A 16,348-nucleotide genomic window follows, 5' to 3' on the forward strand; every position below is an offset into this window, starting at 1 on the left:
TTCTGTAGTTATTCTATCATTTTTCCACCATCTTGGTGCTGAGGAGTCTCTCGTCAAAAAGACTTTCTTTCATTTCCTTTAAAGACAGATCTTTAATCCATATTATATTCATCGTCTTCGTTTATCATACATCATTGTATGTTCAATCAACACGTCCCATCTATAACAAGTCAAGATCCCTGGCCACTGTACCCTATAGTGGTAAACAATAGCCAGGCGTCAACCTACTACTATTTCACCTGTCTATCTTAATTGATTGGCAGGTTGATTACATTGACCCTAGCTGAGGTGTTGTATACAACCCAACCCCCTTCCCGAGCTATCTATTCATAATTTAGTTTAATTGTATCTGTTGGGAGGAGGATCCAGCTTGGTTGTTAAACCTCAGGAACAATGCCCTATTGATCACGGGAACTAATCAGAATAATTTCAGATGTGGGAGATGTATGCTGAGGGGGGGGGGGGGGATAAAACAGATGTGAAATGCTAGCAAATTGTTTTCAAATAAACCATCCCAAAAGTTTTACCACAAAATTGCTAATATGAACGATAAAAACTTGGTGAGTTCATGTTGCTGTGGAAATTAGTTGGGGTGGCTTTTAAGAATTGGACACTAAATAACGATGTGTTTAAAGGGAATGTTTAACAATTTTATGTCGGCATATTTAAAGTCATAATTAGTGACTCCATCGACTTAAACACAATTTGTCAAATTAATTTTGGAGACTTTTTAAGATTTCATTCATATAGAGTCGTGAACTAATGGAGAACACTATAGCATTAAAATGGTTTGCTAGCCAATTAAAAACATCACAGGAAGTATCAGGTATTATCCTCACATCTTAAAACTATGACCTACTGGGTTATAGTTCGGTAAAAACGTTCATATTACGGCCCATTTTATATTTGCTCATGAAATCATTGTAAAACAAGGTATAGAGGTTTTCGTTTGTTTCCCTACTAAATATTTCTTAGATAATTCGAGCGTGGTCAGTTCTTCTTCTATGGTTTCACCAGCGTCTCCCTGGTGGCTATTCAAATTCCGGATGTTCTTAAGTCCCTCGTAGTAGGTGTCCACTTTTCTGACTGACCATAACACTTGACCAACATCTTTCCATCCTAGTAGGTGTCCTCTTCTGTTACTGACCACAACGGACAACCAACATCTACCACAACAATTATAGCAATCATCGTATGCTAAGATACTAAACAAAGATACAACCACCCATGACATTGCACGAAACATCAATTAGAACATCTTAAAGAAACAAGACAAGATAATGAGGTAGGAAGAGGGAGGAGTTGTTGTTTAGGAATTGAGAAGGTTTTAATCTGTCTGTTTCCTGTCGATTTATAGTTATTAGGCAAACTGTCATTTTTGGCAAATCGTCTAGCAACCAGAATACGGCAACAAAAAATCGAGGAAGACTATGCAAAGGTCGAATTTAAACGTCAAATGTTTTTTTAATTTATACCATAGGTCCTTTTGGTTGGTAAGCAGTTTGAAACAGCTTACTTTATTTTATCGTAATATTTGTTTAATAGTTATATTTTTTGTAATCCAAGATAAAATTGGGTAATCTCAAATTCGTGCAAGCCAGTTTTTCAAACTACAATGTGACGTATTATGAAATGAGACAGCACAACAAATGTAAATGGATTCTCATTCGAATGAGTAAAATATTTTTTAAATCGGTACATGCATGCAGTAAGGTATATTTTGCTCCCGATTTAAACTTTGACAGTTTTTGCAAGTAAAAGTCTGAGATTTTAATTAAATGCTGCACACCTAGAGCTGTAAATACTTCCGTTTTATCCCACCACTTTTCCATTCATTATGAAATAAAATAGTATCTAACTTACTCAAAATAACGAGAAATTCCTTTTGGTAAAAACTAGTTGAAAAGTGGAGGCAACTTACGGACATTATTTTTCGCCCAAAGCTGATAGAATTATTGTGACACAACTGACATGATCATTAACAACCTTGATTGACAGCTCACAATCAACCGCAAGACCATCTCCTAATGACCTGTTGACAGCACCCCATCTTCCTATTGTCATCTAACAATGGCTTTATTTAGCTGACTTGACCCTCGTCAATACCCATCAATAGACATTCAGTCATCCAACGCAAAGAATAATGATGTGGGTTGGACACCAACAAAATCTGAATCAACTGGCATTCTCAGAAATCGCCCATAATAGACTGTTGTTTCGATACACTCTACCGTGTAGCCACAACTTCTTAACTACTCCCCCATCCACTTAAGACATCATTAACATCTTGAAGGTCTAAACGACAACATCAGCAAATATGACGCTCTTCACCATCGAGAAAATTACCGAGAAGGCTCCCCATCGACCGGCCACTACGGCTTATCACCCCCAGCGATTCCAGCCATATCACCCGTACCCTACTCTCAGTAGTGATGCTAAGTTTCCTAGTTTTCACGGTGATTTAGCTCATCACCAAGTTCCTGGATTGATGGATGGGAGAGATGGCTTGAATTCAACGGGTGGAAGTCCATCTAGCCCTGATGGACTCAGCAATGTTAGTAGTTCACCTGAACCAGAACCAACGTCATCCCTCAAGTCTGAAGAGAAACAGAAAGCAAAATCAGGTAAATGTTTTGAAAGTATTCATTCTCAAATTACTTCAAATAATATCCCACCGCCACCTTTTCTTGTACTTTTTTATTGGTCTTATGTTACAAAAAAGTGAACAAGAAACTAGCAAATTCTAGTGCTAGAAACTAGTGCTTTTTCCCTGAAAGTAACCTTTTAAAATTGGCAATAATTCCCTAAGGTGGACATTTATCCTGCCATATGAATTTCATAAGAAGGGTCTGTGAGTTTGGTTATGACTCTGAATTAATGAAAAAATGACTTTGTAAAAAAATATTGCAGCTTTGCTTTTTGTAATGCATTTTAAAGAAACTTTTCAATTCCAATCTTTTTTAAAGCATTACTGGCAGTAAGCATTTCTGGCAACTCTGAATTGAGTATTCCAATTGCAGGTTATTCTTCTTATCTCAAAACGTAGTACACAGTTTTGAAATTAAATAAAAAATCAATATAAGATTGAAATGTTGATTGGGGCACACAAATAATTGTAACCCAAAAAAATAATGTCAAATGCTACAAAGGAATTGATAATTCGACGGCTTTTAGAATGCCTAGAAACGAATCTAAACAAGAACGATTTATTTTCAGGTTCTGTTTTCTCTCTAAAAGACTTACGGGTGTGCTCGTATTTGATTTTCTTATTTACTTGTCTACAAATCCCATAATAACTGTTGTCTTCTTATGTTTTTTTTTTTCAGATAAGGACAGTAAGCCTGCTCATTCCTACATCGCTTTGATTGCCATGGCAATCCTTGCATCCAAAGAGAAACGTCTTCTTCTTTGTGATATCTACCAATTCATCCAAGAGAACTTCCCCTACTACCGAAACAACGACCGCAGCTGGAGAAACAGCATCAGACATAACCTCTCTCTGAACGAGTGTTTCATCAAGTACGGACGCAGCGGTGACGGCAGAGGGAACTTCTGGGCGATTCACCCCGCAAATGTTGATGATTTCTCCCGTGGTGATTTTCATCGAAGACGCGCTCGTCGTCGAGTTCGTGCTAGTGACATTATGGCACATGGCTACTCTATGTATCATCCATACAGTACACCATCTTATCCTGTTGCTCCTCTTGGGTTTGTACCAATGACTGTAACCACACTACCATCCTACACACACCCAGGTGCACCCAGTATGTACCCAGCGAGTTCCTCATTATATCCATCTGTAGCACCAATGAGTTACCCAGTCTCGGCTCAACCGACACCCAGTAGTACACCAAGCAGAGCATCTACAAGCCCATTATCAGTTCACATTGACCGACCGTCTCCTCCTCAGCTCAGTGTCCTACCTCCTCGTGACCTTTCACCCACCTATGATGCAGTAAGACTCAGCCCACCCTCTTACCATCTATCATTACCTGGGTACCCATTCTCTCCGGTCCAGTATGGTCCTCCCACCTCTTCAGTAACCACGCCCCTATCTGGGTTTCCTCCAACTACCCTAGGACTCACTTACCCAGCAGGTTATTGTTATCCTACTATGACGTCAGCGGCTACAACATCGTTTGGTAGTTACCATAGTAACACATCTTCAATGAGATAACATTCCAACTAAACAAAGACACTGTCATCAATTAAACTTGCGTTTAGTATTGGTTTAACTAAGCATGGAACAAATTAATGAACAAAGAGTACTTTTACAAAACTTTCACTAAAGGTTATTTTCATTTTGTATATAATTTTCTATTTCAAAAATACTTGATGTGAGTTTTGTTAAACTAATAATTGTTGTATTTAATATGCTTTAAGAAAGCTACTCTTATACTGTTTCAACCAACACAAATTATTCGCGGACGGGTTTGACCTGATTCACATTATTAATACTCTATTTTTGCATTATGCACATAACAATTTTCTATTTCAAAAATACAGGATGTGTTTGCTTTCAAAATAATAGTATTGTTGTGTTTATTTTGCTTTAAGAAAGCTGGTCTTACTTTAAGAATTGTTCCGTTCATGGATGTTTTGCACAATATTAAAAGTAAATCACATTATTAATAAACTCTATTCGAAATTTGAAATAATATTGTTACAAAGTGGTGATTTTCAGAATTTGTGAATAAAATAATTATTACAAAGTACTATCGTTTTCTGTGAAATTTCTGTTCTGATTAATTGTTAATAATATTTGCAATATTTTGGGTTAGTACAGTGTGTTAAATAAGCACAAATCAGGCAACATGTCGTTTTAAGTCAAACTAGTAAGATTAGTTTGTCTAGACCATTTTAGCAATTTTTCACAGGATTTTTCATAGGTCTACTCTTAGAGCAAACGTTCGATTCGAAAGATAAAAATGTTGATTGTCAGTCGATCCACATCCACTTTAACTGTAGGTAGAAGACATTGTCTACTAATAAAAATGTTGATTGTCAGTCGATCCACATCCACTTTAACTGTAGGTAGAAGACATTGTCTACTAATAAAAATGTTGATTGTCAGTCGATCCACATCCACTTTAACTGTAGGTAGAAGACATTGTCTACTAATAAAAATGTTGATTGTCAGTCGATCCACATCCACTTTAACTGTAGGTAGAAGACATTGTCTACTAATAAAAATGTTGATTGTCAGTCGATCCACATCCACTTTAACTGTAGGTAGAAGACATTGTCTACTAATAAAAATGTTGATTGTCAGTCGATCCACATCCACTTTAACTGTAGGTAGAAGACATTGTCTACTAATAAAAATGTTGATTGTCAGTCGATCCACATCCACTTTAACTGTAGGTAGAAGACATTGTCTACTAATAAAAATGTTGATTGTCAGTCGATCCACATCCACTTTAACTGTAGGTAGAAGACATTGTCTACTAATAAAAATGTTGATTGTCAGTCGATCCACATCCACTTTAACTGTAGGTAGAAGACATTGTCTACTAATAAAAATGTTGATTGTCAGTCGATCCACATCCACTTTAACTGTAGGTAGAAGACATTGTCTACTAATAAAAATGTTGATTGTCAGTCGATCCACATCCACTTTAACTGTAGGTAGAAGACATGGTCTACTACTAAATTAATTTTAGTTTGTTACACTGTCACGAGAGGGCGACATTTTAACATATCGGTGATCACTTATTATTCTGAAGGCGGCGGGGGGGTTGGTCGACTATTTATTGACAAACGTGTTGCATCTAACATGATTGTCCATGGCATGCGAAATATTGTGATGATCTCAGTGTAATCTTTAACCATTCCTTCAGTAAAAAAGTTATAAAAACTGATCAAAATAATTTCCTTTCGTCGAAAATGAAGCCATACAACAACTGAAACTTCTCTATGAATGATAAACTAAAATTAGGTTTGATAAATTTCTTCCAACCCCAAGTTCCAACTTGACTTGATAATTGAATTCCCATTTTATGCAAATATTCAATAAAAAAATAATAGGCCTAGGCCCTGCCTGTAAGCTGTAGTATGGGAAATGTACGTGTGTGTGTGAATTCATGGAGGAATAAAAGTAAATTAATAATACTCTAGTTTTCGTGTTATCTTTTCATGAAGTTCAACTTATTGACTCATTCTTTTCTACAATAATCCGATCTCTAGATTATTTATTTAAACATTTCTTCTGTAATTAAATTAACCTCAGAGAGTGTCCCAAAATACTGTACTTTGAACCCACAAAACCAACCCATTATCTGAACGCCCAATTGGGCTTGTTATTATTCCCCATTCATGTACAGTTTGATGAGATCCTCCCGCGCCCAATACTCCATTGACCTAACAATGAACAAAATACAAACTGGGCTCTAATGTGTGGAGGTAAACTCCATAAAGCGCACACTGGGTACGCCATAGCGCGTACGTTTTACATTCAAACAGAGGGTGTACGCGAATGTACACAACATGGCCGAAAGACTTCGTCGAGATCCCCTTCCTCCTCAGTGGTCATTTGGGGTCAAATCTGATGGCAGAATCTTCTTTATTAAGTAAGTGCAAAGATAAACCCTTCAACGTTATGTATACCGAATATCACCACTTGTCTGTAAAGAAAAAGGGATATTTAACGGTTTTTATTTTGTGTGTTTTGCAGTGAAGAGACACGGACCACAACTTGGCTACACCCATTGACAGGTAAAGCAATGGCCACAGGACATAGCGATAGAGATGGTAAGCCAATTTACTGTTCAACAAGTGATGTCCAACAACTTCCGTCTCGGAAGTTATCATTTATTTCCATTAATATTATAGAGGGATTGTAAAACGTTGGTATGCTGATGTACAAATCTACGATAAAGATAACATTCAATCTATGAAAGTAAATGCCTGAACATGCTGAAAGATTTTACAAATGATTTAGAAACGAATCTGGGGACGGGTTGGTCAGTTGGTTGACTGTGTCACTCAGTGTGTAAACAAAATAGATAGGTCTGCCAGATAGTTTGTTTAACAAAAGAAGCGACCATGCATACTGTTGTTGTATTACTAAACAAATAACCTGGGCACCATTATTCAGATGACCCTGGGGTGACAGATATGAACTCTGTGTCAGGACGCTTTATACTCTAAACCATGAAACTAAAGTGACTGGGATACGCTCCCTAAAAAAACCATTGAACTGCCCACCGCCGCCGTGAAGAAGTTGGGCAAGGGGTCCATCAATACCAACTGATAGGCGAACACTTTTTTTTCCCTTATTATTTTACTCGCACCAATCAAAAATGCATCTGTATAAACAAATAACAATTAGTAATAATTTAATACTAATAGAAAACGCAAAATTAAAGCATAATGTATACATTGGTGTCCACTGTTGGAAGCAGTACCACACTGTTCCCTCATCTATAGATGCTGAATAGGCTTGAGAACTCCAGTAGATTTATCATGATTGTACATGGTCAGTGTAATTTGAAAACCAAAACATTTTGCTATTTAATTTAATTTAGTTTCAATATAAACCCCCTCTCATTGGGTTCGGGACACACAGATCAGGCAGGGCATCGAGGAATGTTATCATTATTTTATTTTAGAAAGGTGTAAAAGGTGATTTTTATTGTTTATTTTTTTCAATGAAACAATACAAAAAGTACAAGGCAAATCTAATAACTAGAAAACCAAAACATTGTTATAATATCATTGTATAGGATTTGAAACTTTGCATGGTGGAAGTATAATTTGTTGAGGTTTACTCTTAAGGGCATAAAAGGGTAGAAACAAGTTCTTAAACTGCTGTTTAAACCGGCAGGGTCTTGGTTGTGCGATAAAGGCCAAAGGTAAGGGCCGTTATTGCATGGCCACGACCCTGTCATAGTAGGCATGTAAATGTATCAGAAAACAACCGTTTATAAACAGCTCCAGCTGGTCATTATCAACCGCTTAATCACCCCCACGTGACGCACTCTCCACCAATAGGAATAGCGAAACTGTCTGAGGTATTTATGAATAATACAATAAAGCATACAGAGAAATCTCCTCAATACACCAATATCTTAAATGTTTTGTTGTGTTTTATTTTTTCAATGATGCAATGAACATTGCAGTCTTTTCCATTTTAAAATTCAAATATTTTGTAACTCGCATTACATGTAAAAGAAATGTGTACCGAATGCTTGATGAGCTGTCGAAGCAGGTTTGAAAAACAAATAACAAACTGCGATCTAAAAATAAGTGTGTCCCATCTTGCAGTGCACCCAAGGGCTTTTCAACACGTACACCTGTTTCCCATAATGTTAAGCATATATGGTCTCTAAGAGACTCTAAGGTCATGGGATTTGTTTGAAGCAACGAACCATAGAGCTCTAGAATTATCAAGAAGACTGTAGTAGAAGATCGCAAGTCACATAATGCCATGGGGTCAAATGCATTAAAGATGTCATTTGTCAGAAAAAAACAAAATATAATCATCTTTAATTGTCTTTCATTCTAGACGAGAAGGGGAATTTTTCTACTTTGTTTATTTACTGCAAATAATGAAAAAATTGTAATTTTTGCAACTTATTTGCTCCTTTGTAAAAGATTCATGTTCAAGAATTGAAATTAAGTGGTTCCTAAGTAAACAAAGTTTCTTCTCTGATAGGTGCTCAATTAAAAACGAAAGAAAATACATGTTGTACTTTCCAAACATTGCTCTATGACCAAACTAACTCAGTTTATCATTGTTTAAATAAATGATAAGGCAAAGTCCCTTTAATCATTTGACCCAAGCGCTCATCTACAAGTAACCCTTGACCTCAAAGCATCAGGAAATCACTCAAAACTGTTTCCAGCAGTCACAATAACGTCTACCAGTTAGACTCCACAGAATCACTCAAAACTGTTTCCAGCAGTCACAATAACGTCTACCAGTTAGACTCCACAGAATCAGGTGGCTCCAAGCGGAATAGATGTGGGGGTGTAGTTTCAGTCCAAAATAAAGTAAGAACTTGCTGCACAATCCGTACTGTGAGATTTCCTGTCTTCAAAACTGTGAGAGATTTAAAGGAACATCTTTGTATATTTTTGTTGTTTTCAGATCTGCCGCCAGGATGGCAGGAGGGAATAACGAGAGAAGGAGCAACCTACTACATGAAGTAAGTCACTCTTTGTATCAAGTTATTTTTTAAAGTGGATTGTGAATGTTTTAAAAACGATCATCAGTCGGAACAAAACTTTGTCTGTGTTTTTGAGGATTTTACAGATTTATTTGCATTGTTTAAAATACAGGCAACTGTTGGAAATTAGATTTAAGATAACTTGCTGAGAGGTTGTTGATAAATTGTAATGAATGTTTTGATAGTTATCACCTACATGATGTAACCCTGAAGCCCAACCCTGCTCAGACTAACCATATTGTGTTGCATTGTTTTCATAATACACCTGTACATAGTACAGGCATAGTCAATCAATGTGTCATTCTCCATGTTAGGACCTCAATCAATGTGTCATTCTCCATGTTAGGACCTTGTCACACCGTAAACCTTGCTCTATGGACACACAAGGCAACTTGAAGGCAACCTACTGCAGTGCATATTACCGGAGTTATATTTCAAACATTTTCTTACGTTCCAACAAAAATTGTGAATGGATTATCTTCATCGATTGTTGTAAACAAGTTGCCTATAAATTATCTTGTGTGACACAGCCTTAACAGCCTGCATCATGGTAGAATGTGTAACAACACAATCATCAGGTTCTTTAGGAAGTACTGAGAGTATTTCCCAGTAGTCCAATCAGTGTACAGATTTTCAGAGCTACACCCAATTGAAATGTGATGAATAATAATATACAGTATGGTCATCGTAAACAATAGTTATTTTATTATTTATTGATTGTTTATTGTATTATTTATTGATTGAATCTTCCTGGTATTGTGATCAGAGAGTCTGACTATCTGTCCTTGAAACCTATTTTATATGTTTGTATGTTGCCTTAAAGTTGGAAATGATGTCAGATTTTAAGTGTTCAACCATCCCCTGAGGAGACTGAGTATCTCAATTCCTTAAATCTATTAATAATCTGAGAAGCACAAACAAGAGAAAACAGGATTGCATGTTGTTTGATGTTAACACAATGAATTTCTGAATTGGTTGATTTTCTTTCCCGGATTGGTATTTACTTTTTCCTTGTATCAGAAAAAAATAGTCTCAGCAAGTTAAAGAAAACAAGTGAATAAAATTAATTAAGCATACTAAGTGGTTTGCCCTTGTACATGTACATGTACCCCCACGTTTTTAAAATAAACAATGTACGAACATAGTGTTTTCAACTCTAAGACAGCAATGGCCTTAGGCCTACTGTAAGGCCTTAATCCAAAGTAGCAGCTACATGGCTACGGCTCTGACTGTTGATAAGGGCTACTACTGTATACTTCAATGCATACGCTGCATGTAGCCGTAGTCATAGCTGGTGATTCAGGCATGGTGTAAGAGTGATCAGGCCTGGAATTTCATTTTTTTTGAGAGGGCAAGGCCATTTTCATTTTGCAAAGAACACTACCATTGGAAAGTCTGAAAGTCTATAGGAACTTGGCCTCTGTGTAACTACAGTCTTGAGTAATAACATGCTAGTCTTGACACAAGTCTCTGTTCCACCATGGTTCTACGAGATGTTCAAAGAGGACACGGCCTTCACATAATTCCAGGCTTGAGTAATAACCATGCTAGTCTTGACACAAGTCTCTGTTCCACCATGGTTCTACGAGATGTTCAAAGAGGACACGGCCTTCACATAATTCCAGGCTTGAGTAATAACCATGCTAGTCTTGACACAAGTCTTCGTTCCACCATGGTTCTACGAGATGTTCAAAGAGGACACAGCCTTCACATAAATCCAGGCTTGAGTAATAACCATGATAGTCTTGACACAATTTTTCATTCTAGGAGATGTTCAAGCTGGAGTAATGATGCATTTCTTTCCTTCAGTTTCTCCGCTCCATCATGTAAATAATGTTGGTCTGATCCCTTTTTAAACCTGATTAGTTTAGATTAACATATCCAAGGATTGTTATACCATGAAGGAAGAAAATAGAAGTTATTATACAGTACAGATTTATCCAATTCAACTTAATCCAAATCTCTCTAGTCTCTACATGGACTGTTATTGATTTCAAGAAGGTCCTTGCTCTACATACACGTTGCAGTGCGGACAAATTATTACTTACACTTTACTGGCTTTGATTCAATGTATTGTCCATTTACAATCAGGATTATGAATCTTGGCCAACTTCTGTGTTGGGAAGATTAACTCTGAAGCCTTTCTGTAATGTAGGGGCCTACAGCCGGGGGCGTGGGTTAATAGCAGCATTTACAGAATACAGCATGACACTTTAAGGAGCAATACATTAAACACATACGTGACAGTTCGTTAACCGTTATAGAGCAAGGCCAGAATGACCTACATGTAGTGCTTCAAGTTAGGAATGAGCTTTTCTGGAAAGTGTTGATAAATCATTGTTACACGAAACCTAGGAAAGTAGTTTTTTCATTCAACAATTTGGTGTAATTCTACATAGAAACACGCCCAATCCAATCATTTGGAACATGCAAACCCTGACAAATCTAACACAGCGTTTGAAAAGTTACTAAGTTCCTACTCCAGTTATAAATCTACATGTACCTTGTCATAACTTGACTCAGGAGACTGTAGGAATGTATAGAGTGGTTTGTCCCTGAACCTAACGCCTCTCGGCACTACATGCACATGTAGTAACCCTGGTCTGTATAGTTTCCCATACCTACTCAATCACACCACAACACTATTGTTATTGTATGCCATGTATTACTAGTTGGTTTGATTCCAATGTAATACCCTATTGTTATGTTTGCTAGCAGGAGGGACATGCAACTCAATCTGACAAACTGTTTAGAAATGAGTATGTCATAGTCATGCTAAGACTACATGTAGTGGTTTATTGAGTTTATTGAGTTATTGGAAGTAGTGCATTTCACTCCAGTTGAATCATGAATATGGACGGTTTTATCCAAACACATTATTCAGCAATGAGTATGATATGAGTTGGTCTATGAGAGTGGGTTATTATAGTCATGGAGGTTGTCCATTGTCATTTGTGATTTATTGATTTATTGGAAGGGTAGCCTAATGAATAGGATATACATGTATTGCAACTTGTCATGGTGGAAGTAATTAGGTGAGGGTGGCAGTAGCACCACTTGAAAATCTCTTTCTCCTGAAGCTGATCATAGCATACTGATCGAAATGTTGAGTTTAAACCATCCACCGATTCTTTTAAGAACCAACAGAGATGTTCACATGGTGTTACTACAAACCTCACCTATGTAATTAAAACGTAAAGCAAATAAGATAGGTGTGAAAGTAAAGAAGTTTTGGTCTGATAAGAATCAGAACTGAGAACGAGTCTCTAGCCTTCTCAGAATCAACACTTCTTGACGAGAGAGGGAGAGTTTGCTACTTGGTTGTCAGCTTGCACAATTATTTAAATTCTTCATGATACTTACTTGTACACCATGCAAACCTTCAAATCTTACTTACTATCCAGTTAAATCATAAATGAGGCAGTCAATTCAAATGAACTTGGGATGCTTTTCAACACTGAGTGTTTTGAATGACATTTGTGTTTCAACTGGCATTTAGCCTAGTGTGGACTACTGTTCAGAGGAAATGCTGTTTTTAAACAAGATTTTGATTTTATTCCAAATCCTGCATGAGCACTCTAGAAACAGCATTCTAGGTCTACTGTGTAGGATTTGAAATTTTGTACGGTAGTGATATTTGTTATATTTTTTTTTGTAATGTCATGAAATATATCTCACTATTGTTTCTGAAGTACTCTTGGCTCGTAGAAACAATGAAGTAAAAATGGACTTGAATCACCTGATGAGAAATTGAAATCCATATAAATCTTGTCATTGTAGAAAAGAGTAAAATATTGCCGCTGCCCGATGTCCATGGCTTGGTTGAAGTACATGGCTATTATATTCCCAAGGGCATTCAAGCTTTGTTGTTTTTATTACGCATACAAATTTACATTATTTGTACAGTGGTCATGTAATATCATTTATACTGCATATTAGCTACAGAGGTTTGTTGTATTATTATACAAAATATCAAAATTTAAAGCTGCGTTTAGGTAGAGCCTACCACCTACATACACGTACCTTGGGATGTCTAGCTGAGTGTTAATGCCTCAATGGTTTGGTCTTTCAGTTTTCTTTATTTTAAGACTGTCTGAGATGCTTGATGCAATTTGATACAATCCATAGATCATCAGATTGATGTTTTAGAAAATGTGTTGTTTATAGCATCTTTCAAGTCTCCTCGTTATTCTAGTAAGAAACTGCTACGATTGAAGCTAATTTGTTGACATTAACCTAAGCGGGATTTCAAACAGCTGGTTTATTGAGCTCTTATTTCTGAATGTTCAATACTTATTGGACGTTGCAAACCTCGCCTAACAATCGTACCTCAACACTTTCTCTATGGCTCACTCAACCAACATGACCAGACATACGGTCTGCTATCCAAATAAAATATGGATTCTTAACTAAATAAATTGAAGCGCATTGAGTAGATTGCCAGTCCCAAAGTATTTTTCTCTATCATCTTCTTAAATAAATCAGCACCTTACAATGTTGCTCCGTCTAGATGTTGATTATTGACTTAAGACGTACGCAATTATCCTTTTACATACTTGTACAGTTTACAATAATGAGGAATTTAAAAGAGAAGATCAAATGTGTGGAAAGTAGCATTCAGGGCTCTCAGAGCGAGACTAAAATCCTTGTTTTTGAAGTTATTTCTGCAGGCCTCCAATGTAACCCACGACACCCAAATTGGTTACCGTGGGTGCTTTTTCTGTGATGCCCTTTGCAAGGTTCCAATACAAATTTAGATGTTCCTCTTGAAATGCCCCTCAGAGGAAAATTGCTGCCCTTTCAAGAATGAAATTCAATTCTCTTAACGATACTGGTTTTTTTAACTCAATATTTTCCCTGCATACTCCAGACATTAGAGAATGTCTGGACGGAGAGCTCTTCAGGCTTACGTATGGTTTACGAGGTTGTTTAGATCCTATCCCCTAGAGTTCCCATTATCATTTCCTATCTTGTGTTTATTTAGTAATACCCAAACCTCTCAATCCATCCACTGACACACACGAACACATCCAAAGTCACACGTCGTCATGTTGATCTTTATACAGACTATTATTCCTCCGTTGACCTCTAAGGTGCTTGGTTACCGGTGTCGATGCAAGTTACCAGGCAACACTTGAATTTTGTACTGACTTTAAACGTGTGCTTTTCATGTAAGTGTGGAACATGCTGGATGCTGGATCTATTAGATCACATTCATTGAAGTCAACTTAAGTCAATTCTACAAAGATCAAGTACTTGCTTCTCCTGGGTTTGGCATTTTGTATAATGACAATTTTGTCATGACAACTGATCCAAGTTTAAAAAGGGTTTTCTGGACCCTGGACACAGTAATTTTAAAGTTTGTTTTTATGCCCCGCGGTTTGAGAAGCCATTGAAGGGGAATACTGTTTGCGACATGTCCTTCTGAGTGTGTGTTTTCTATAAATCAAATCTAGGCAACTATGTATTTTTTTTTTTTAAACGTGCCCTAAATACAAAGTGCGGGTCAAAGGTGTTGTGTTTGCACCATTACATTCAGGCTGAAATGCCCCTAAAATTTCCATATAAAGCAAACCTTTTTAAAAATAGATGTAAAGCTTGCATCAGGAGAAAGAGTATTATTAAGTTTTACCCTTACACTGGGGAGCAATGTATAAGCCTGGTATACTCAAGATTTTCCCAAGATCTGTTAAAAAAAAAAAAAAAGCAACTCGACTCCAACCTTTATGAGACAGAAATTAACTTGAATATTGATCATAAACGTGCTGGTATTCACAATAATACCATTCACTACCTCAGATCTTTGAAGAGTGGCCTAAAGCATGGCTAGACTAAAGTGCTGCATTATTTATTCCAACAAAATAATTAATCTTAAAGATTCTTTATCCAATATTGTTTGAAAACTTGACACATGATTGACATTCCTTAGCAACCAATATGACCTGACACAATAGGTAGACTAATGGGATCAATGAACACTGCACTTTTAACGAGTTACGCTTGAGTTTCAACTTAGAGTGCCCTTTTTGATAACAGGTTGATACCATTTTGTTGTTATTACCTGGATACATCAAGTTCATTCATTTGTTTGTTTGTGAGTGCATATCGTATGAAAATAGACTGCAATCTAAATTTTAACAAAAGTTCATTCATGAATGATGATTGATGTTGTTTTGAACCATGATGTTAGCAAGATGGGTGTCTGTGTGTCTTTTCCACACACCCTGTCTGTTTTATCTGTCATTTACCGTATGTAAATAGCAAAAGAACAGTTTAGACATCCCGGTTTTTAAAATTTCCTGCAATTTTTGACACCCTTTTCCCAAATCCTGACTAAAACAGACATTGTGACTGTTGTCTTCTGACACTGCTCCCACAAGATGGTCACCATGTAACCTCTCAAATTATACCAGTAAGATAAGCAGATTGACTGCAAGTTAGTCAGTTTTTCCTGTATTGGTTAATTTTGTATGGTTGCATCGGAAATAAAATGTAATAACCCTTCATCCAGTTGATATTAAGAATAAAGACCCATGGCCTCACGATGAACTGAACATCCAATTATCTGACCCCAAGCGGCATTAAACTCTCTTTCATCTCTCCTGTCAAATTAAACAGAACACCATCACTAGATTGGCTTCTGAGATTGGTGAAGGGATTTATTGAAAAAGTCAAGACCTGATACTTCACGGAGGCAATGAAGGCATTTGCCTCAACGCCCCCTGGTCAAGGGATTTATTGAGAAAGTCAAGACCTGATACATTACTTCATGGAGGCAATGAAGGCGATTGCCTCAACGCCCCCTGGTCATTGCATTGGCGCCCTTGGAATGCTCAGACGAGGTGCCCTTAGGGAGAAAATGCCTTGGTGCCCTAATTGCCCTAACAAAATGAAGCAAACAGAACTGAAAGTCTCATGGTCACATCATGTCTTGAGAGAATGAAACCATACCCAGTGATGCCCAGTATTTTCCAAGTGTCTAGATGCTGAGCAGTCCACTCAATGTCAATGTGAAATGTCCTGAAGCAGATTCTTGTATTCCCCTGATACCATTAACTGCTTGAACATGTTTATCTTGAAGGGTGCTTTTACAAGCAGTCTGTATGACCATAGATCTAGTGGAAATCTTCCCATATGACTTACTGTTCTGCTCCTCATTATGATAAGACTTTGAACCA

At 37.0% G+C, this 16,348-nt stretch overlaps 2 protein-coding genes across 9 annotated transcripts in view; both read left to right on the forward strand.

Moving 5' to 3' along the window:
* The first annotated feature begins 2,317 nt into the window (after positions 1–2,317).
* Positions 2,318–4,177, forward strand: LOC117305381 (forkhead box protein B1-like). The gene is made up of 2 exons (XM_033790251.1): positions 2,318–2,624; positions 3,327–4,177. The coding sequence occupies exons 1-2, from the start codon at positions 2,318–2,320 to the stop codon at positions 4,175–4,177; spliced, it is 1,158 nt and encodes a 385-aa protein (XP_033646142.1).
* A 2,299-nt stretch (positions 4,178–6,476) lies between these two features.
* Positions 6,477–16,348, forward strand: part of LOC117305192 — a 47,615-nt gene continuing 37,743 nt past the window's right edge. For 7 of the 8 annotated variants that reach the window (XM_033790000.1, XM_033790002.1, XM_033790003.1 and 4 more), the window contains exons 1-3: positions 6,477–6,569; positions 6,674–6,750; positions 9,092–9,149. In XM_033790000.1, the coding sequence (XP_033645891.1) occupies positions 6,487–6,569; positions 6,674–6,750; positions 9,092–9,149 (218 nt within the window). In that variant the 5' untranslated portion in view covers positions 6,477–6,486. Of the gene's footprint in view, positions 6,570–6,673; positions 6,751–8,837; positions 8,995–9,091; positions 9,150–16,348 lie in introns of those variants that run through there. The other variant, XM_033790006.1, reaches the window with a different exon arrangement.

Source organism: Asterias rubens, chromosome 22, assembly GCF_902459465.1.
Source record: "Asterias rubens chromosome 22, eAstRub1.3, whole genome shotgun sequence".
Lineage (NCBI taxonomy): Eukaryota > Metazoa > Echinodermata > Asteroidea > Forcipulatida > Asteriidae > Asterias > Asterias rubens.

What these genes read in the sequence shown, in the direction of transcription:
- LOC117305381 (XM_033790251.1), top strand. Translation starts at nt 2,318, where the DNA reads ATGACGCTCTTCACCATCGAGAAAATTACCGAGAAGGCTCCCCATCGA. An exon ending in GAAACAGAAAGCAAAATCAG is followed by an intron (nt 2,625 to 3,326) that starts GTAAATGTTTTG and finishes TTTTTTTTTCAG; the next exon opens with ATAAGGACAGTAAGCCTGCT.